The sequence below is a fragment of the Lacerta agilis genome, chromosome 2 (genome assembly GCF_009819535.1).
Source record: "Lacerta agilis isolate rLacAgi1 chromosome 2, rLacAgi1.pri, whole genome shotgun sequence".
Taxonomy (NCBI): domain Eukaryota; kingdom Metazoa; phylum Chordata; class Lepidosauria; order Squamata; family Lacertidae; genus Lacerta; species Lacerta agilis.
Genome location: NC_046313.1, coordinates 19,916,968 through 19,936,311, shown reverse-complemented (window position 1 = coordinate 19,936,311; position 19,344 = coordinate 19,916,968). Strand labels below are relative to the sequence as shown.

General features: G+C 44.2%; 1 protein-coding gene across 5 annotated transcripts in view; it reads left to right on the top strand.

Annotated features, from left to right (window-relative positions):
* TEX2 (testis expressed 2) overlaps positions 1 to 19,344 on the top strand; it is an 86,726-nt gene that overhangs the window by 27,822 nt on the left and 39,560 nt on the right. For 4 of the 5 annotated variants that reach the window (XM_033138852.1, XM_033138853.1, XM_033138850.1 and 1 more), the window contains one exon: positions 16,014 to 17,635. In XM_033138852.1, coding sequence (XP_032994743.1) covers positions 16,040 to 17,635 — 1,596 coding nt within the window. In that variant the 5' untranslated portion in view covers positions 16,014 to 16,039. Of the gene's footprint in view, positions 1 to 6,997; positions 7,191 to 16,013; positions 17,636 to 19,344 lie in introns of those variants that run through there. The other variant, XM_033138851.1, reaches the window with a different exon arrangement.

Sequence of the window (19,344 nt, the reverse complement as noted above, 5' to 3'; positions counted from 1 at the left end):
GAACGTTTTGGCTCCCAAGCGCCACAAACCTGGAAGTGAGTGTTCCGGTTTGCGAACTATTTTTGGAAGCCAAACATCTGACGGGGCTTCCACGGCTTCCGATTGGCTGCAGGAACTTCCTGCAGCCAATCAGAAGTTGTGCTTTGGTTTCCGAATGTTTTGGAAGTTGAACGGACTTCCAGAACGGATCACGTTTGACTTCCGAGGTACAACTGTACTTGACTGCTTATTTCTCTGAGCCGCTCTGCAGGCTGGATTTTGTTTATACCCTACAACCTTCCTTTTTTTGTTACTGGATGGAATGATGGGGATATGAAGCTGTTCTATCCCTGACCGTTCTGCTTGCTAAATTGTGCTCGGCAGGGTGAATGGAGCAATTTCCTGTGTTGTATAAAGCTCCCCATTTTTATCTGTTCCGCTTTTCAAAGCTTACATTGCCTTTTCAGAAGGCAGCTGGCATATCCAGTACAGCCTCGTGGATTTACTTTTTAACCGAGGTCCTTCTACATGCTGGCATTAATCAGTTAAGATTGTGCACCGTGTAGCAGATTTGCTCGCAAAGAGGCAGAGATTAAAAGAAAATCTTATTTTTCTCTTTGGTTTCCCATGGCACTCTGCGGGAACTCCTATGATTTCTCCTCACTTTGAAAATGAAATGCCCTGTTGATCCACAACAGGAAGCCCATGATATGCCCTCGCTTCGGTTACCTTTACTTAACTATAGTTGCAATACTTTGTGTGTGGGGGTGACTTTTGAAGACCACCCGGAAGCTTTAGTTCAGGGGTCAGCAACCTTTTTCAGCCGTGGGCCGTTCCACCATCCCCCAGACCATGTGGTGGGCCGGACTATATTTTGAAGGGGGGGGAGAACGAATTCCTATGCCCCACAAATAACCCAGAGATGCATTTTAAATAAAAGGACACATTCTACTCATGTAAAAACACGCTGATTCCCGGACTGTCCATGGGCTGGATTGAGAAGGTGATTGGGCCTCATCTGGCCCATGGGCCTTAGGTTGCCTACCCCTGCTTTAGTTGGTTCCAGAATGCAGATGCTAGATTGATAAGGAACCAACTCGGTCACCCCGGTTCTTCAACAGCTTGGGTTGATTTCCAGGCACAAATCAAAGCGCTTCTGTTATGCCGTGCAAGTCTGAAATATCGAAAAGGACCTCTTACTCCCATATCAATCTGCCTGAGTTTTGAGATCGTGTGGAGACCTTCTTGGGAATCTCCAGTTGTCTAAGGGGAGGTGGATCGCAACCTACGGGGAAGTGTCCCCCCCCCCCCCGGTAGCAAAGCTCTGTCTTCCCAGACAAGCACACTGAGCTCAGACTTTGTCCGGCTGCAAGAAGACAATAAAGGTATTCTTGCTCATCTCTCCCCCCCCCCCGCTTTAGTGTTTATTGCTGCTATTCATTTCTTCTCTTGGTCTGCCACTGTTTTTGAGATGGGTTGCTTTCAGACTTAATGCTAAACCACACTGTGGCAACGAGCCTTGGCAAGCTTTGGGCTCCTATGCTCCCCAGTCCACTCCAGTGTGACCACAAGGAGGCTACTGGGAGGTTCTTTCATCCAAACTGTGGTTAGTGCTACCTATGGGTTAGACCTGTGGCATTCCAGATGTTTTTGGGCAAGAACTCCCTTTACCCCTGACCATGACCATGCTGCCAGGGGGCTGATGGGAATTGCAGCCCAATCAGTGTTTGAAATTAGCCAGGGGCCAGGCGTGTTTTGTGATTGGTGCAGGTCCAATTGCGACCTTGTTGAGATCTCTAGATTCCAGGTGGGTTACTGGGGATAGCAGAATGTCAGAGAAGGATCTCAAATATTTCCCTTGTAGCTTGAATTAGTTTTATTCTGGATTGTTTTATTTGGTGTTTTAATGTGTCGTAAACTGCTTTGAAATTTGTTCTTTAAAATATAAAGTGATATGGGAATGGAATGAACAACAACAACAACAACAAATTCAACAGCAGCAGCCACAACAACAAATTCCACTGGGGGGTTGGGAAAACGGTGCATAGACATTCCATTGTGGTGACCGCAGCTTAGGTTTAAGTTGCCATTTGGCAATTAGATTATATATCGTGAGTTTCTAACACTGATAAATGGGCCACAAATTCCTTGCACTTGTTTGGGGGGGGGAGTCCAGACAGGAACCCTACTTGAAATGGACTTGTTTTCCTGAACCAGGAGTGGAGAACATTTGACTTCCTAGATGTTTCTGAACTGCAGTTTCTATCAGCCCTAGTAAGTCTTGCCAATGACCAGGGACGATGGGAGTTTCAGTTCATGGATGGTTCTCCACACCTCCTCTAATGGCTGCATAGCCCTGGAGACAATCCATCAGAGGTCACATGCTGGCTTTGGGCTGGGCCAAATGGTGGGCTAACTCACAACTAAATGTGTGTGTGTGGGGGGGATATCCCCTCTTCTCTCTTTCTGCCACCACTTTCCCCCTTCTTGCCACCTGCATGAAAGTAGCATGTGGTCCTTGTGTTGCAGGTTGTCCACCCCTACCCTAAGCCATAGTTTGTCGACTCCACTCCAAACCATAGTTTGGCTGGGATCTAACAAGCGACTGACATGTTTTGGCAAGGAGAATTTATTTCCCTTTCACTCTCCTTTTTTCTTCCTTCACAGTCAGCGCCCTCTCGGTAGCACATCTTGCTCAAAATAACCGGTACCTAATTTTGCTGACCTTGTCCAAATACCTCGCTTCCTCACTTCTTTGTGCTGAGTCACGGCCAGATTCCCATGGAAAATGTGTGCCCCTATCTGAGCTCTGCTTCAAGCAGAAAGAGTTATAATAGCATGAAGTGAGGGGTTTGACTCTGACTCGCAGAAGTTGCTGCTATTTTGAAAGCTGGCCTGCAGGGAAAAGTAATGGAACATTCTGCTTCAAGTAGTTGTGCAAAGGCCCCTTTTTCTTTTTTTCTTGTGAGGTCATTTGCCGCAAGCTTCTGTCCTGGGCCTGTTGTTGTTTAACGTCTTTATAAAATGACTTGGATGAAGGAATTGAGAGGATGCTCATCGAATTTGCAGATGACACCAAACTGGGAGGGTTGGCTAATGCCGCAGAAGACAGAATCAGAACTCAAATTGACCTTGACAGATTGGAGAACTGGGTGCAAGCTGACAAAATGAATTTCAATAGGGACAAATGTAAGGTTCTGCACTTAGGCAGGAAGAACCAGATGCACAAATATAGGATGGGGGACACCTGGCTTACTAGGAGTACAGTGGTACCTCAGGTTATAGACACTTCAGGTTACAGACGCTTCAGGTTACAGGCTCCACTAACCCAGAAATAACGCTTCAGGTTGAGAACTTTGCTTCAGGTTAAGAACAGAAATCGTGCTCTGGCGGCACAGCGGCAGCGGGAGGTCCCATTAGCTAAAGTGGTGCTTCAGGTTAAGAACAGTTTCAGGTTAAGAACGGACCTCCAGAACGAATTAAGTTCTTAACCAGAGGTACCACTGTAGATGTGAAAAGATATAGGGGTCTTGGTGGACCACAAGTTTAACATGAGTCAACAGTGTTGAAGCAGCAGCAAAAAAGCTAATGCTGTTCTAGGCTGCATCAACAGAAGTCTAGTGTCCAGATCAAGGGAAGTAATAGTACCACTCTATTCTGCCTTCGTCAGACCACATTTGGAATACTGTGTCCAATTCTGGGCACCTTAATTTAAGAAGGATGTTGACAAGCTGGAACATTTGCAGAGGAGGGAGACCAAGGTGATCAAGGGTCTGGAAGCTAAGCCTTATGCGGAATGCTTTAAGGAGCTGGGCATGTTTAACCTGGAAAAGAGGACACTGAGAGGAGGCAGGATAGCCATCTTCAAATATCTTAAGGGCTGTCACATGGAGGAGGGAGCAGGCTTGTTTTCTCCTGCTCTGGAGGGTAGGACTCGAGATTTAAGGCTTGCCCAGGGCAGAACACCACAGCATATTACTAAACCAGGCAAATCTGGATGTTGTGCTTCCTACCTTTTTCCTTTTCCTTCTCCCAGTCCTCTCTCTCTTCCCTCAAATAACGAAGGATATAACTGATCTGTAAAAAGGACTTAATGAGCTGAAAAGAGAGGCAATGTATGTACTTTTGTAACCCAAGAAAATATTTAATAAAAACAATTCAAACAAACAAACGGGAAAAACTGTTGGTTACCTAGCCATTCTTTCAGGGCCTTAAAGCAAGATATTTGTTCTCCTCCTAGGATTTGAGAATGTGTTTGTTCTCTTGCTGAAGTGGGTGCATTGATGAAGATGACGACAATAACAGCAGACTAACGTGTAGGCATCAACTTGTTGCCTAGATCATTAAAAAAAAAAAAAAACCAGCTACAGCATGTGAGGAATAGGCAAACATAATATTTCCCTGACATACATGGTAATAAAGCCAACCGGCTCCTGGCATTGGGTTTGTCTCGAGGAGGTCACAGCTGCTGCAGCTGCTGCCTTTGTCATTGAGCAAGGCGTGTGTTGTTCTCGTAGGTCCTTTGTCACAATCCCTTAGAAGAGAAAGTAAACGTATTTTCAAAGCGAGTCATCAACGGATCCTTGTTAAGCAAACAGTACAGAGCTGTTGGTTCATCCGGCTGTGGAAGGGACTGCCTGTTGGTACTGCAGCCTATCTCAGTGGCCCTTCATACCCTGTTTTGTGGCCCCCTGGATGAAGGGGGTAGGAGAAGGAAGGGGGGGGAATAGATGTGCTCATTTGAGGAAGTGATGAAGGTGTCTATTATCATCATTGCAGAGGAAACCTGCAGAGGAAATCAGTGCTTAGCATATTGTTGCAAGGTTGTGGTTCTTTGTGCACCAGTTCGGCCAAATCGCATTTCCCAGTCCAGCCTACCTTACAGAGTGATTGTGACATGACACTTGCGAAATCACTTGCGGTTGGATTCACTGGCCCTGGGCATTTCCTCCACTTCTGTGCTGATCTGTACTCGGCTTGTGTGGGGTAGAGTGTTTCTTGGATAGAAGTGTTCTTGTGAAGCCTTGCCAGCTTCCAGCAGCTGACTTTTAATTAAAGAAAAACAAAAAAAACATACGGGCTTGCAAAACACAGTGCACTAAGAGTGGCGCTTATGCTTGTGACTGATTTAACACAAATGAATCATAAGAAGGCCTAAGTATTAAAGGCTTGCAAACCTGCTGAAGCTGAGTCATGGCTGGTCCTCCACCCTCTTGAGTAGCATTCAACTTTACACTGCGTCTGTGTTGCAATAGGGTGACTTGTAGGTGATACGTCTATGTCACATGGAGGAGACGGTAGCTCACTCGTTTTGAAAATGCATTTATCCAAGGATGGCTTCAGGTTTTGTGTGTGTCCCTAACCCAAAAATGCCCTCTGGGTGCTTCCCTATTGTTACTAATCAGATGGGCAAACAGTTATCACCAGTAACCAGAAGCCTACACCACGGCCCAGAGTTGTACCACTTGCCTTATTTTCGGGGAAGATGTCCCAATGAGGACAGAGGCTGTTGGGAAGGGGTACCCAGTTCCTCTGAGTGAACCCAATTACATTGGTACTTTGGTTTACGAACTTAATTCGTTCTGGAAGTCCGTTCTTAAACCAAAACTGTTCTTAAACCGAGGCGCGCTTTCCCTCATGAGGCCTGCCTTTCCACTGTTCTGATTCCGTTCTTAGACCAAGGTAAAGTTCTCAAACCAGGATGCTATTTCCGGTTTTGCGGTGTTTGTAAACCGAATCGTTCTTAAACCAGACTGTTCTTAAACCGAGGTACCACTGTACGCTGTCATTTGGAGGAAAGGGCAGATGGCTGCAGCTGCTGCTTCACGGTGGGTCAGGGTCAGTAATGGACCCAGGGAGTTGAGGCCTTGCCAGCGGACCCAAAACATGCCAACCCCGATGCCAGCTTTATGTTATTTTTGAAGTGTTATCTCTTTGGCAATCTATAATGGTCCGAAGTTGTTGCTGCAACTTCACTCCCCACCCCCCTCAAAATCCCTCATGCTCCTGTCTCTCAGAGTAGTCAGATATTATTCGGACTTCTGCCTTCAGTGGCATATTGCTTTTTTAAAAAAAATAAATTTAAATTAAAAATGCAGTGAAATGGCTACATACGAATTCAATAAAGCAGAGAATACAGCGCAAAGCAATATGTAGTGTAACAATGTAGTGTAGCAGTGTTAGAAACAGAGATAGGAAAGCTAGGAACCAAATGGCACCTTAGACCTAGGCCGTGGGCACAACAACGGGATGTCTCGGCACGCTTTTTTTTTTGATAACAATACAAAGCTGGAAATGAATGAACTGTAGCTAAATTTCATGTTCATTTTTCACATGGTTTAGTCCTTCCCTTGTCCACCCACCCCCCAATATTCCGAAGAGGGTCTCTTCCCTAGTCTTAGCTGGAAGCAGGGAAGCAGAAAAAGGTCCTCCTTTCCTTCCACTCTGCAGTTTTAATCTGAAAATCTTAGGCGCAATATTGTGCCCAGAGCTCAGAAACGGCTCACACTCATGAAATTCCCTGTCGCTAAATGTGCCTAGAACAATGGGAGTTTTGAACACTGAATGGCCATTCCAAAGCAGTTCATGACCACTTTGGTCCATGCAGATTTGTAAAGGATGGGTTTTTAGGGCGGTATCGACCACACACATGCCTGATCTCTCTACGTTGCTTTTGAGAATGAGAACCTGAAGTAACTTACGCTGAAGTTCAACCACCTGCCTGTCCCTGTGGAGCACTGTATTGATTTTTAAGGTGATATTCCTTTAAAAAGAAAGGTGGGGAAGAGAATGTTGGCACTGTGAAAGTTCCTTTTAAAGCTTGAGAGTGGCAGTTTGTTTTCTTTCTCTTGTTAGCTGGGCACAGAGGAGTGGAGAAACAAGGAGCCAATATATGAGCAAAGATCATCTGGAAATAGTAGGGAGCAAAAGATCACAGTAACTTTGCAGGACAGCCACTGGAAGGACATAGAAGCCTTCGCACACAAAGCCTTGCTGCTAAAGTTGTATTTTTGCCCAGGCAGTGAATTGCTTTGCTTTGTTTTGTTTAAGGAGTTGTGAAGGAAAGCAGATCAAACAGTCAGATTAGTGGTCCAAGTTGTGGACTCAGTGGAATTTGTGCCAGGCATTGAACAAACAACTCAGCAAGGTGCTTGAAGGAGTTTTGCAGCTGAAGGATATGAAGAGCTGTGGATATATAGCAAGGGGTGAATGTAAGTAAGGGAAGCCGACACCTGGGTCGGTGGGGACAAGAATTAATGGGGCCACCGCTTCCATCGAAAGGGTTGTGATAAGGTTCTGAGCCAGATGGCTTGCAGAGAACCTTTCTCTAAAACAGGATTGTGTGCGCCTCGAATCATTAACACATTTGCCATCAACTTCAGAAGTTGAGTGATTAATTCAGCATACTTAGTAAGAGTATAGACCAGAATGGAGATCCCAGTGTGGTGTTGTGGTTAGAGTGTTGGACTAGCACGTAGGAGACCAGGGTTTGAATCCCTCCTTGGCCATGAAGTTCACTGGGGGACGTTGGACCTGTCACTACCTCTCAGCCTAATCTACCTCATAGGGGGGTTGTAGGGATTAAATGAGGGGGGGGGAGAGAACGATGCAAACTATCTTGAGCTCCTATGGAGGAACAAGGTGGGATGTTAAGCAAACAAACAAACAACAAGGAAAGAAATGGTCGTATGGTAAATTGTTAACCTATGGTGCAAGTATGATAAATTCTGTTTTGTGCAGCTTAAATTCAGTTTTCCACATTTCTGCAGCAATTTGTGATTCTTAAAAAAAATGCTCATGAAAATTCTCCGTAAGAAGACTTGGTATTTTATTTGTATCTTTCCCACCCCAGCTAAATAGAGATGGTGAAGTATTCACTTGACTAGCAGAATCACAAGCTGAATATTTAGGCCATAAAACTATGAAACCGGCAATTATTTCCCAGTAGCACAATGTGTTCTCTAAAATGTTTTCTTTTGAATTAGGAATGCTTCCACATTTCTTTGTGTAAGCCCAAAGATGGTCCACTAAGTGTTCTTTTGGCAAGGAATTCTTTTGTGTGGAGAATTGATGCCACAATTTCAATTATTTGTATTGCAGTAGTGATGTTTTACAGTGAACTGCCTTGAGATCTTTTGAAGAAGGGGGATATTTAATACTACTACTACTAACAGCAATAATGACAACAACAATAATAAATTATTTGCTAAATTTCACTAATTCAGTATGCATCAATATTTTTTCCATTTAGTATATTAATGGGAAATTCATTTATTATCAGGTAACACTTTATTAGCAAGTAATAAATGAAACCATGTTAAACTGTTAACAAAACAACAACAACAACCACAGTATACTTTTGGAAAGATGTGGTGCAAAGGATGTGTCTAGACAGTCACTTTGTGCTAGTTAAAATATTGTATGAATTCAAAAAACGACGGGGCAGAAATCCAAGGACTGAAATAGTCTTAAGACTATCTAAATGGCTGTTGGGGAACTAAAGTGCTGAAGAATAGTACAAAATGTGTTATTGTTGCAGCGCTCATTTTGGTTCCACAAGTGGATCAAAATTGGTCACATTTGAAAGAGGCTTTATAATGCTCAGTATTTATAGTGCTCGGTTGTGTATGCTCAATTGTGTTTTGTAAATACAGCGGTACCTCACGTTACAGACGCTTCAGGCTACAGACTCCACTAACCCATAAATAGTACCTCGGGTTAATAACTTTGCTTCAGGATGAGAACAGAAATCGCACAGCAGCAGCAGGAGGCCCCATTAGCTAAAGTGGTACCTCAGGTTAAGAACAGTTTCAGGTTAAGAACGGACCTCCAGAACGAATTAAGTTCTTAACCCGAGGTATCACTGTACCCTTTTACTAGCGGCCTTGAATTCGGTGTTGCTTGGGAGTGCTAAGGAATGAAAAACTAAATGCAGTTTTGAAAGGTTTAGTTCGCCATCTTGATTCAGAATGGTGTCCTCTTATATCCAGCCTTAGATGAAAACCTGCTCCTTGATCTCAGGAATGTGGCTACAATGTCTTAAGACATCTCCAAATGCAGAGAACTGACAACTTTTCAAAATATATAGTCTATCTATCTATCTATCTATCTATCTATCTATCTATCTATGATAGTTGCCACTTTTCTTTTTCTAACAAAGTCTTCAGCAGTGATTCTCTGGCCAAACTTCCAAGTCCTGATTTACTTGCCTAGCCCGTCCTTCCATTTTTTAATAGGTACTATAAATAACAATGGCTGTTTGGACAATTAAATATTGCAACATAGTAATTGGTGGTGGTGGAGTCAGCTGGGCTGATTTGCAAGCTGGGCTTGTAGAAGTTGCTTTTTTCATTAGGCAGGAGTGCCATTTTGGGCTTACTTTTTTGTGGGGGACGGAAACATTCCTCCATTCAGTGAGTGCCCTGAAAAGTGTTAGTGAGACAACCCATCTTCAGCCAGGGGCACACTCCATGCACAGACAAGAGTTTTTGAAGTGGCGTGCAAAACTAGGAGCTTCTGCTTGTGATTAGAAAATATCTGAAATTCCCAGGTGCCAGAAAAGGTTATTTATGCATGCAACAACTGCGGCCCGTCTTTCATTAGCCCAAAAATGAAAAGTGAGCGAGGTCCCAACTAAAGAGTATTGGCAAATTAAGTTGATGGAATATGCACGACTTGCAGATTTAACTTATAGAATAAGAGAGCAAGAAGAACATACATTTAAAGAAGATTGGAAAACATTTACTGGAAAATATGGAAAATAACTGTATACAGCTGAAAACGCCGGCAGCGTTAAGATAAATTCGACAGAGGAAATAATTTTTGATGGATGTAGAAGTGGAAAAATTGATTTGAATGGTTATAGTAAGATATGCAGGGATGTATGATATGTAAAATGAACCATGGAAAGAGAAGGGAAGTCACTGGTTTGTAAAATGTTTATTTGAAATTGTAAAACAGAAAACAGAATTTTTTTAAAAAAGAAAATGAGCATGCATAGAGAATTGAGACAGACTTTAAGCAGGAAAAACCACATAAAGCCCAGATAATGTGTGAATACGCCCATAGTTTTAAGTTGGTTGTGATGCTCTTTCCTCCTGTTGTGTACAATCTGGGATTGTGCCACGCAATGTGGAGACAGGCAGTGCCGTGCGGGTGCTACTGAAATCAAAATTTTAATGCAATTTTCCAGTTACTTAGAACAAGAGCTGGGTCTCAAACTAAACTGTGTGTAATTTTGGAAACTGTTAATTGGTTTTTTTAAAAAACCTTTGTGAAAATGTTGTAAGAGTGCTTTTGTGCTGTTGTTGTTGTTTGTTGTTGTTGTTGTTGTTGTTTTATATTTAAAAAATAGGAAAATCTCTAATCCCAGGGGTAGCCAATGTGGTGCCCTCCATATCTTTTTGGGGCTCCCAGGGCCCATCAGCCGCCAGCCAGCATAGCAAAAGGTCAAGGATGATGGGAGTTGTAGTTTCAATATCACCTAGAGGGGCACCACTTTGGCAGCTCCCCCCACTCTTCCAAAGGTGTATCACCTCCATGAGGATAACTGTGGCACAATTATTTATTTATTTCACAAAATCTATGCACCGCTTGATTGTTCCCCCCCCCAAAAAAAGCCTCAAAGCAATTTACAAAATAAAATTGAGAAGAAATTTGCAGCCGTACTTTAAAACATAACAAAACTAGAAATGCTAAAACGGATTAAAATTACCTTGGGATTTCTAAGCATCTGGGTAAGCTTGCCTAAACGAGAATGTATTTAGCAGATGCCAAAATAAAAACAGGGTAGGTGCGTGCTCGAGCTCATTAGGCAGGGAGTTCCAAAGTTACGCACTTGAACGATCAAGTTCTTACAAATACGAAATGGGCATTATGTGGCACCCTTGGCGGTTTCATAGTCCACCGGTCAAAGCGGCCGAGTGGGCACATTTGGGGTAAGGCGATCTCATAGGGTAAACTGGCCCCAGGTTGTTACGGTGAGTAACAGGTTTTGCTTGTGTGAACGTACACTGGCAGTTGTAATCAAGGCGGAACAAACCCAAACCTTACAGTGTGCCTCTCCTTTCTGTCAAAAGAGGGCTGTAAAGCTGGGTGGTGGGTTTTTCCCTCTCCCCAAATTCTGTCAGTCTAGAACAGGGGTCAGCAAACCTTTTTAGCAGGGGGCCAGTCCACTGTCCCTCAGACCTTGTGGGGGGCCTATGTTTTTTTTTGGGGGGGGATGAATTCTTATGCCCCACAAATAACCCAGAGGCGCATTTTAAATAAAAGCAGTGTGCTGTAGTGGTTAAGAGTGGTAGACTCGTAATCTGGGGAACCGGGTTCGTGTCTCCGCTCCTCCACATGCAGCTGCTGGGTGACCTTGGGCCAGTCACACTTCTTTGAAGTCTCTCAGCCCCACTCACCTCACAGAGTGTTTGTTGTGGGGGAGGAAGGGAAAGGAGAATGTTAGCCGCTTTGAGACTCCTTCGGGTAGTGAAAAGCGGGATATCAAATCCAAACTCTTCTTTTTCTTTTTCTTCTACTCATGTGAAAACATGCTGATTCCCAGACCGTCCGCGGTCCAGATTGAGAAGGCGATTGGGCCGGATGCGGTCCCCGGGCCTTAGTTTGCCTACCCATGGTCTAGAAGCTGGCATGGATCAAGTGATCTGTGTGAGTCTTCCTTTGTTAGGGAGCAGGATCAGATCTCCCTCTCCTCCTCCTCCTCCTCATTCTCCTCGAGCGAGCTCCATGGTGAAACTGCCTGGCCCAGGTTGCAAAGCTGCACACTTTTGATACTGGATTTTCTGCTTGGGCTGCAAACGTCATTATGTGGCTGTTGGATTGAGTGGAACTGCTTTGCAGACAACTTGTGTGTCTCCCCGAGCCACATGCTGCCCCCATGCACCCAGGCTTCAATTGTTCTAAACTCAATTGTTGGTAAAATGATTGGGATGACAGATTTAAGGTACTGTGTGTGTGTGCTGAAATTGAGGGACGGACTGAGAAAAGGGAAGCAGCTGGCACAGCAAGCATTTTAACCCCCCCCCTTCCCGCTCCTATAAACTTTCCGGGGTGAAATACATTGCTGTCACCTCAGCTTGCACAGCATATGCTTTTGAGATCGTGCAATCAGATCATGTATGGGCACTCTCATTGCACTCAGAAATCAGGCAAAGTGATATATTTAGCAGAGGAGGGGCAGAATCTTCTGTTGCTTGTCATTCTGGGAGGTGGGAGGAAGGATGAAATGAGTTGCTGGCTGGCTGCTAGACCAGAGTTGTATTGATGAACGCATGTGAAATCTCAGCCAACTGGCGTGTGAATGGAGAATATCTTGATTTAAGGTTGAACTCAACAGCTATAGATGTAGATTAGAGTTTTTGAGTTCATTTACGCCGTGTCGTAAAATGTTGTCTTGCTAGCATGAACTTCCATCAAAGGTGAGGCCCCCTCTTTAACATTAATTGGGGGAAACGACTCCCACAATTCTTAGTTGTGTATTCCAGAGTTCCAGCACTGTACCTGATGGCTTGACTTCCCTAGCTGCTCAGTTGCATTGGGTTCCTTAAATTCTAATAGATCGTGGGATGTGTGGTGATGTTTTCTACTTTGCAGTGGAATCCTACGCAGGCCTACACAGAAGTAAGCGCCGAGGAGGTCCGTGGGACTTCCTCCCAGCCAACTCTTTCTAGGATTGCAGTAAAGAGGCAATGGATCCAAGTTCTAACTTGGTTCCTATCATTGCCTTGAGCAGATTAGCCATTGCATATGTGCTAATGTCCCGGCATATACTTATATTCTTTTTTCATAGTGAATAATAGGTCTGTTGCACTACAAATAAACAATTTTAAGAATCGGCGTGCGATCTTGGAGCTGGTTTGAACGTCTACAACTGTTTTCAGCCTAGCACTTCGCCCTGTGTATGCATGCAAAATACTCAATTAAACATGTCAGATGCATTCGTACTGCGTTCCAGGATATCCTCTTTGTTTTAGTTAATGTTAACTTGCTATAATTACATCCTGTGTTTAACTTGAGGGGAAGGCAGAGTACAGTGACATGCTTACTCTGATTTCTGAAGGCCTTTTGGAAGAAACTGATTTTCCAGATCCATTTCAGTCGGGGTTTAGGCCTGGTTTCGGCACAGAAACTGCTTTGGTCACCATGTATGATGACCACTGTTGAGAGAGAGAAGGGAAACGTGTCCCTGTTAATTCTTCTTGACTTCTCAGTGGCTTTCGATACCATGGTATCCTTCTGGAGCGACTGTCCGAACTAAGGGTGGGTGGCACCGCTTTGCGGTGGTTCCAGTCCTATTTGGTCGTTCCCAGAGGGTGTAACTTGGGGGGTGCTTTTCAGCCCCGTGGAACGTCCAGTGTGGGGTTCCACAGGGCTCAGTCCTATCCCCTACGCTGCTTAACATCTACATGAAACCGCTGGGTGGGGGTTATCCAGAGGTTTGGAGTACATTGTCAGCAGTATGCTGATGACACTCAGCTCTATTCCTCCTCCTTTACATCTGCAGGTGAGGCAGTGGAAGTGCTGGACCAGTGTCTTGCCTCGGTAATGGACTGGATGAGAGCCAACAAACTGAAACTCAATCCAAATAAGACTGAGGCACTGTTAGTGGTTAGTTCCCTAGACCGGATGGGTGGGAGATCACCTGCTCTTGATGGGGTTACACTTCCTCTGAAAGAGCAGAAATGTTCCTTTTTAACCAGGGCTTGATTGACCTGATTGACATCCTATGCCCTTTTAAAATGTTGGCTTTTGGGGGAGGGTTACTGGGTTGTTGTTTTTATTCTGATAATGTATTTTGTGGGGTTTTGTTTTGATTTTGTTCTGTGAACTGCCCTGAGACCTCTGGGTATATGGCGGTCTATAAATTTTAATAATAATAATATTTTTAAAGTAGATACTCTCTTTTAAAAAAGCACCAGCATTTCAAAGAATAAAATCTCTTTGGCTTCAAGAGATAAATGTATGTGTAATATACTGATAATTTAAAGAAAATAGGCATTAGTCCCATAATAGTTCTCCCAGTGTCAATGTGCCTCTTTTAGATTACCTAATTTGTACAAATTTGGTAATTATATGAAGTTGTGGAGTATGCAAAATTGCTATGCAGTATTTCAGACTGATAAAGGTTTGGTTCTTTTGCCATTATGTTGTAAAAAAAGGAGAGAATTAGAAATGGAGTTCCTGGTTCAGTGTGGAATACCATAATAAGACACCAGTACCGCTCCCTCCCTCCCTCCCTGCCTGCCTCTTTCTCTCTCTCTTTTGTAAAGGTGCTTTTCAGATTAATGTTACACTTAAAGAGTTCTGATGAGTTCTGCCTGACAGTTTGATTATGGCACCTTTCACAGCTCCCGCCGGCAAAAAAATAAAAAAATTAGTTACTAAGGTGACAAACCTGTTGTCTTGACAATTGAAGCAGTCTCTACTTTGCTCATCTCCTCACCAGCCACCCATTTCCCCAAATCAAGATTTTGTTATGTTTTTGGCTGCTTCTGAAAATGGCTTATAGATTCTCAAGAGAAACCTATGAAAATATAATTCTGCATCCACTAATTGCATAACAGTGAAGACAAAGAGTCTCCCTGTTTTACGATACAGGCTGCGGCGAGTCTGTGCTGGGCCTCTGGTGCCAGTTCCAGTTTGGGCTCTTGGTGTTTTGTCATACACATGGCCTCTAAAGCATAGTTTAACTTCAATACGCAATGGTCTATGGTTAATGCACAACTTATTCACTGCAATTTAGTGCCCATGGAGCAGGCTTTTAACGCACCTCCTTGTTAATAGTCGATCATTCTAAATAAGGACAATTTTTGTTCTCTGAGCTAAAGCATGTTCTAGCACAATCATTTCCAGCAATACAAACCTCTTCCCCACGCCTTGCTCTATTAGCGGGCTGTTTTGAACTGGAAATTAGAATTTCTGGTACTAGTGCTGTGTGGGTGGTGCAGAAACACTTATGGGCTGAAATGTGTTCAGTTCTGCAATGTGATTTTGAGGTTCACTTTACTAAAGGTGATAAACATCCTAAGATGATCAATTATCTTGGAATGCAAAGCACTCTCTTCTGCTATGTACTGGGGCTCTGACAAGTGATGTAAATATATATTTTTTATAATTTTCTTGCATTATGGTCTTAGCTGTGTGTCTACAAATGCAGCATGTGTGTGTATATGATTAGTTCTTTAAGAGATTAATGTGCAATCAAAGGGACTGAGCATCTTTGATTTATGAAATCCTATCCTGTCCATCAATAATCTTAATTGCTTGCCATTATAATCACTGGAGTGTACTTTACCATCACAGTAATTATCTTGACTGGCTGTAATTTGACAAATCAGTTGAAGAGGGAAATAACAATGCTATATCCATCATCTTGCACAATTCTGTCATTGCTTACAATGTGCTGACTGGAAGCAGGTAGAATTTTTTTTCCTTGTGTTGAAGTGACACCAAGTGACTGTTTTAGTATCCCTGTAAAAGTGCAGACCAGAAGTGAGTTCTTAAAACTTGGCCTAATTCCGCCCCCCTTCCATCCCTTTGCATTGCATGTGCACAGGTAATGATCCAAACATTGAGATCAACACATGGAATTTTACTTTGAGCCAACTTTGAAGGGGTATTTCTCCCAATCAGACATGCTCCTTGAGACTGCTTTTTAGCATCTTGCTTCTGTGTCATGGTTACCTATGTGCATGTTTGGTGTGTTCTTTTTCTCTCTCCTCCCCTCTTCCCATTCCCACCCCATTCCCAGCAGTAGCAATAAAACATTCAGACTGGTCCCCAAAGGGCGAATCAGCCTCAGTTCTTGGGAGTAAACAATTTACTGCTTTTTCTCCACTTAACCAAATTTTGGTTTTATGGTATGATTCCCCCCCACCTCCAAAAAAAATATATGCTGAAGTGTGAGCGATGATAACTTGCATCCTCTTCTTGACCAATAAACTGATTTTCATGTATAGTATTCAAAAGCTTGTTAATTGCAACTGTGATCTTCCTCCACCTGATTGCATTTGGCTTCCTCTTCACAGACCCTGTTGCATCTCTGGGACCTGCAATGACAAGTCTGAACAGTAGCCATGCAGAGAAAACCAGTGAGATGTCTTCAAAGCAGCCCGCGCCCAAAGTGCAGGTTCAGCGATCTGTTTCCCGAGAAACCATCACCATTCATTTCTCGGCGTTTGGGAAGGAGGAGGAAGAGGAGGAAGAAGAGTTCATGGACTCCCCCTCCGAGGCACTGGACAACCAAAGCATTGTAACTGCACTTGAAGCTAAGGAAGACCTGTGCTTTGATCACGGTGACCATGACTTTTCAGGTCCCACTACCTCGCTTAATGTGGCTGCATCTCCACTTGTCTCGTCTCCCATCATCTCGCCAACTGCAAAGCCCTTAGAAACCCAAGTATTTAGTGCGGTGCCATCAGCTCTTTCGCCCTCCTCGCATTTGAGTCACGCCGCCATCTCATCGGGGGTGGCGTTGCCTTCAGAACTGAAAACCAGCCTGTCGCCATCTCCATTGCCCTCCCCTTCCAAGACCAACACGCCATCCGCTGTTGCCAGCTCAAAGCCTTTCATGAGTTTAGTTAAGTCCCTCTCAACAGACATCGAACCAAAAGAGGCCACTCCGCCCACAAGGCACAGGCAGTTAATGAAAACCCTGGTGAAGTCTCTCTCCACAGACACTTCTAAGCAGGAGCCCGAAGTGGTTTCCTACAAACCGCCGGACTCCAAACTCAACTTGCACCTGTTCAAGCAGTTCACCCAGCCTCGGAGTACAGGTGGTGACTCCAAAACTGCTCCCTCATCCCCCTTGACGTCTCCGTTGGATACTCGTTCTTTTTTTAAAGTGCCCGAAATGGAGGCCAAAATCGAGGACACAAAGAGACGCTTCTCGGAGGTGATCTACGAGCCTTTTCAGCTCCTCAGCAAAATAATGGGGGACGAGAGTAGTAGCTACAGGCCCAAAGCCTTATCTTCAAGTGCTTCAGAGCTGTCCAATCTCTCCAGCATGAATGGCCATCTGGAAAGCAATAACAACTATAGCATTAAGGAGGAGGAATGCGATTCCGAAGGGGACTTCTACGGCAGCGACTCCAGTATATGTAAAAGTTCTAAGCAGTCCCAGAACGCGGAGGAGCCTGCAAAAGAGGCCGACAGAAGAAGCTCCCCGTTGTTAAGCACAAAGGACCCCAGTTTGAAAGCTTCACTGGTACTTGAAAGATGTTCTCTGTCTGCTCTGGCGAGCAAAGAGGACGAGGAGTTCTGCGAACTATATTCCGAAGACTTCTGTTTGATAGAGGATGACGGTAAACCTGACAAACCTTTCGAAAGCTACCTGAAGACGGCGGGTAGGCCTGAGGAAAGCCCTGCCTCACCTTTCAGCGGTGAAGGTGGCACCGAACTACATGTGCAACAGCCTAAACTTCCAATGAAAACATTGTACTTTCTCACAATGTTGATCTATGCCTACCTTATTCTCCCTCTTCCCAGTTACTTCAACGGACTCTTTTTGGGAATTGCCGTGGGATTTATGATTGCTATCTGTGTCATTTGGCTTTTTACACCAAGTTCTCGAGGTAACAGGCTACATAGGAATTGGAACAAGGAACTGAATATGCACCCTCTGGACATCCAGGAACCTGAGATACTGAAGGTGAGCAACTGCTTCTAACTTTTGGAGATGCACATGATCCTGTATCATAACAAATTTACTTCAAGCCATACTGAGGGGTGTGGGGATTAATGTGGTTCTTGGAAGTGATGCAGGATGTAACAATAACAAATTGAAAACAAGTTGATACCCACTTCTGTTGTAGTAGATGTGCACTTAAGATCTGGTTGGATTTGCTTTGTGATTTGGTTCTATTCAATTCTATTAATTTTATTTTAAATTTGTAGGCCACCCTTCCTCACAAAGTCAGGCTTTGATGTCTTGAGTTACAGTGGTACCTTGGTTTTCGAACGTAATCCGTTCCGGAAGACAGTTTGACTTCTGAAACGTTTGAAAACTGAAGCATTTACTTGCAGAAAACTCAATACAGGAGCCGCGTGGCATGTTTGACTTCCAAAAAGTGTTTGAAAACCAAAGCAGTTACTTCTGGGTTTGTGGCGTTCGAAAACTGAAACGTTTGACTTCTGAGACGTTCGAAAACCGATATACTACTGTAATAGTTCTTTTCTAGTGCAATTTGTATATGTTTACCATGGGATGGCTGCGTAACTGGAAGATTAATAGGGTAGTCTAATGGCTGCTGCCCCATGTGTCTCTTGCTACACAGATCAGGGCATGGGAGCCTAAATTGTTATAGAGTTATATAATTCAGTTGGAGCACAACAGGAACACACGTCTGAGAGCCAATCGTTCTGGCAATGTAAAATTGGCTTTGCTGCTCACTTGGGCAATAGTGGCTTCTGTTGCTATTATGGAACTCACACATTCATACATGCTCTGCAGCTTATGGGCTCCCAATATGCATGATGGTGGTGAAATCCACTTGTTAGAATGTGATTCATGTTGAATTCCTATAGAATCTAGATCAGGAAAGGGAGCTGAAGCCAGTGTGGTGTGGTGGTTAAGAGCGGTAGACTCATAATCTGGTGAACCGGGTTCGTGTCTCCGCTCCTGGGTGACCTTGGGCTAGTCACACTTCTTTGAAGTCTCTCAGCCCCACTCACCTCACAGAGAGTTTGTTGTGGAGGAGGAAGGGAAAGGAGAATGTTAGCCACTTTGAGACTCCTTCGGGTAGTGATAAAGTGGGATATCAAATCCAAACTCCTCCTCCTCCTCCTCCTCCTCCTCCTCCTCCTCCTCCTCCTCCTCTTCTTCTTCTTCCTGTGCTCCCCCTTTTTTTCATGGGGCAGGGTAGGGCCAAACAGGAGTGGAGTGCATTTTCAGCATCTTGCCTCGATGGCACAGTTTACTGGATTCAGTGTCCTCTTCAAAAGCACTTGGGATGTGGAAAAGTGGTTGGAAGAATCAGCAGGAGCGCTGCCAACCAGGCTTTGTTCTCAAAAGGCTATAGGAAGGGCCTAAGTGGAAAAGACAGGAAACAGTCTTAAGAGGCTGAAAGAAAAGATGGTGCCTATTTAAAGTGAAGTACAGTCGTACCTTGGAAGTCGAACGGAATCCATTCCAGAAGTCTGTTCAACTTCCAAAACGTTCGGAAACCAAAGCGCAGTTTCCGATTGGTTGCAGGAAGTTCCTGCAGCCAATCAGAAGCAATGGAAGCCCCGGTGGACGTTCAGGTTCCAAAGCACATTCGCAAACCGGAACGCTCACTTCCGGGTTTGCGGTGTTCGGGAGCCAAAACGTCCCAAGCACCAAGGCGTTCAGGATCCAAGGTATGGTACTCCAGTCCATTT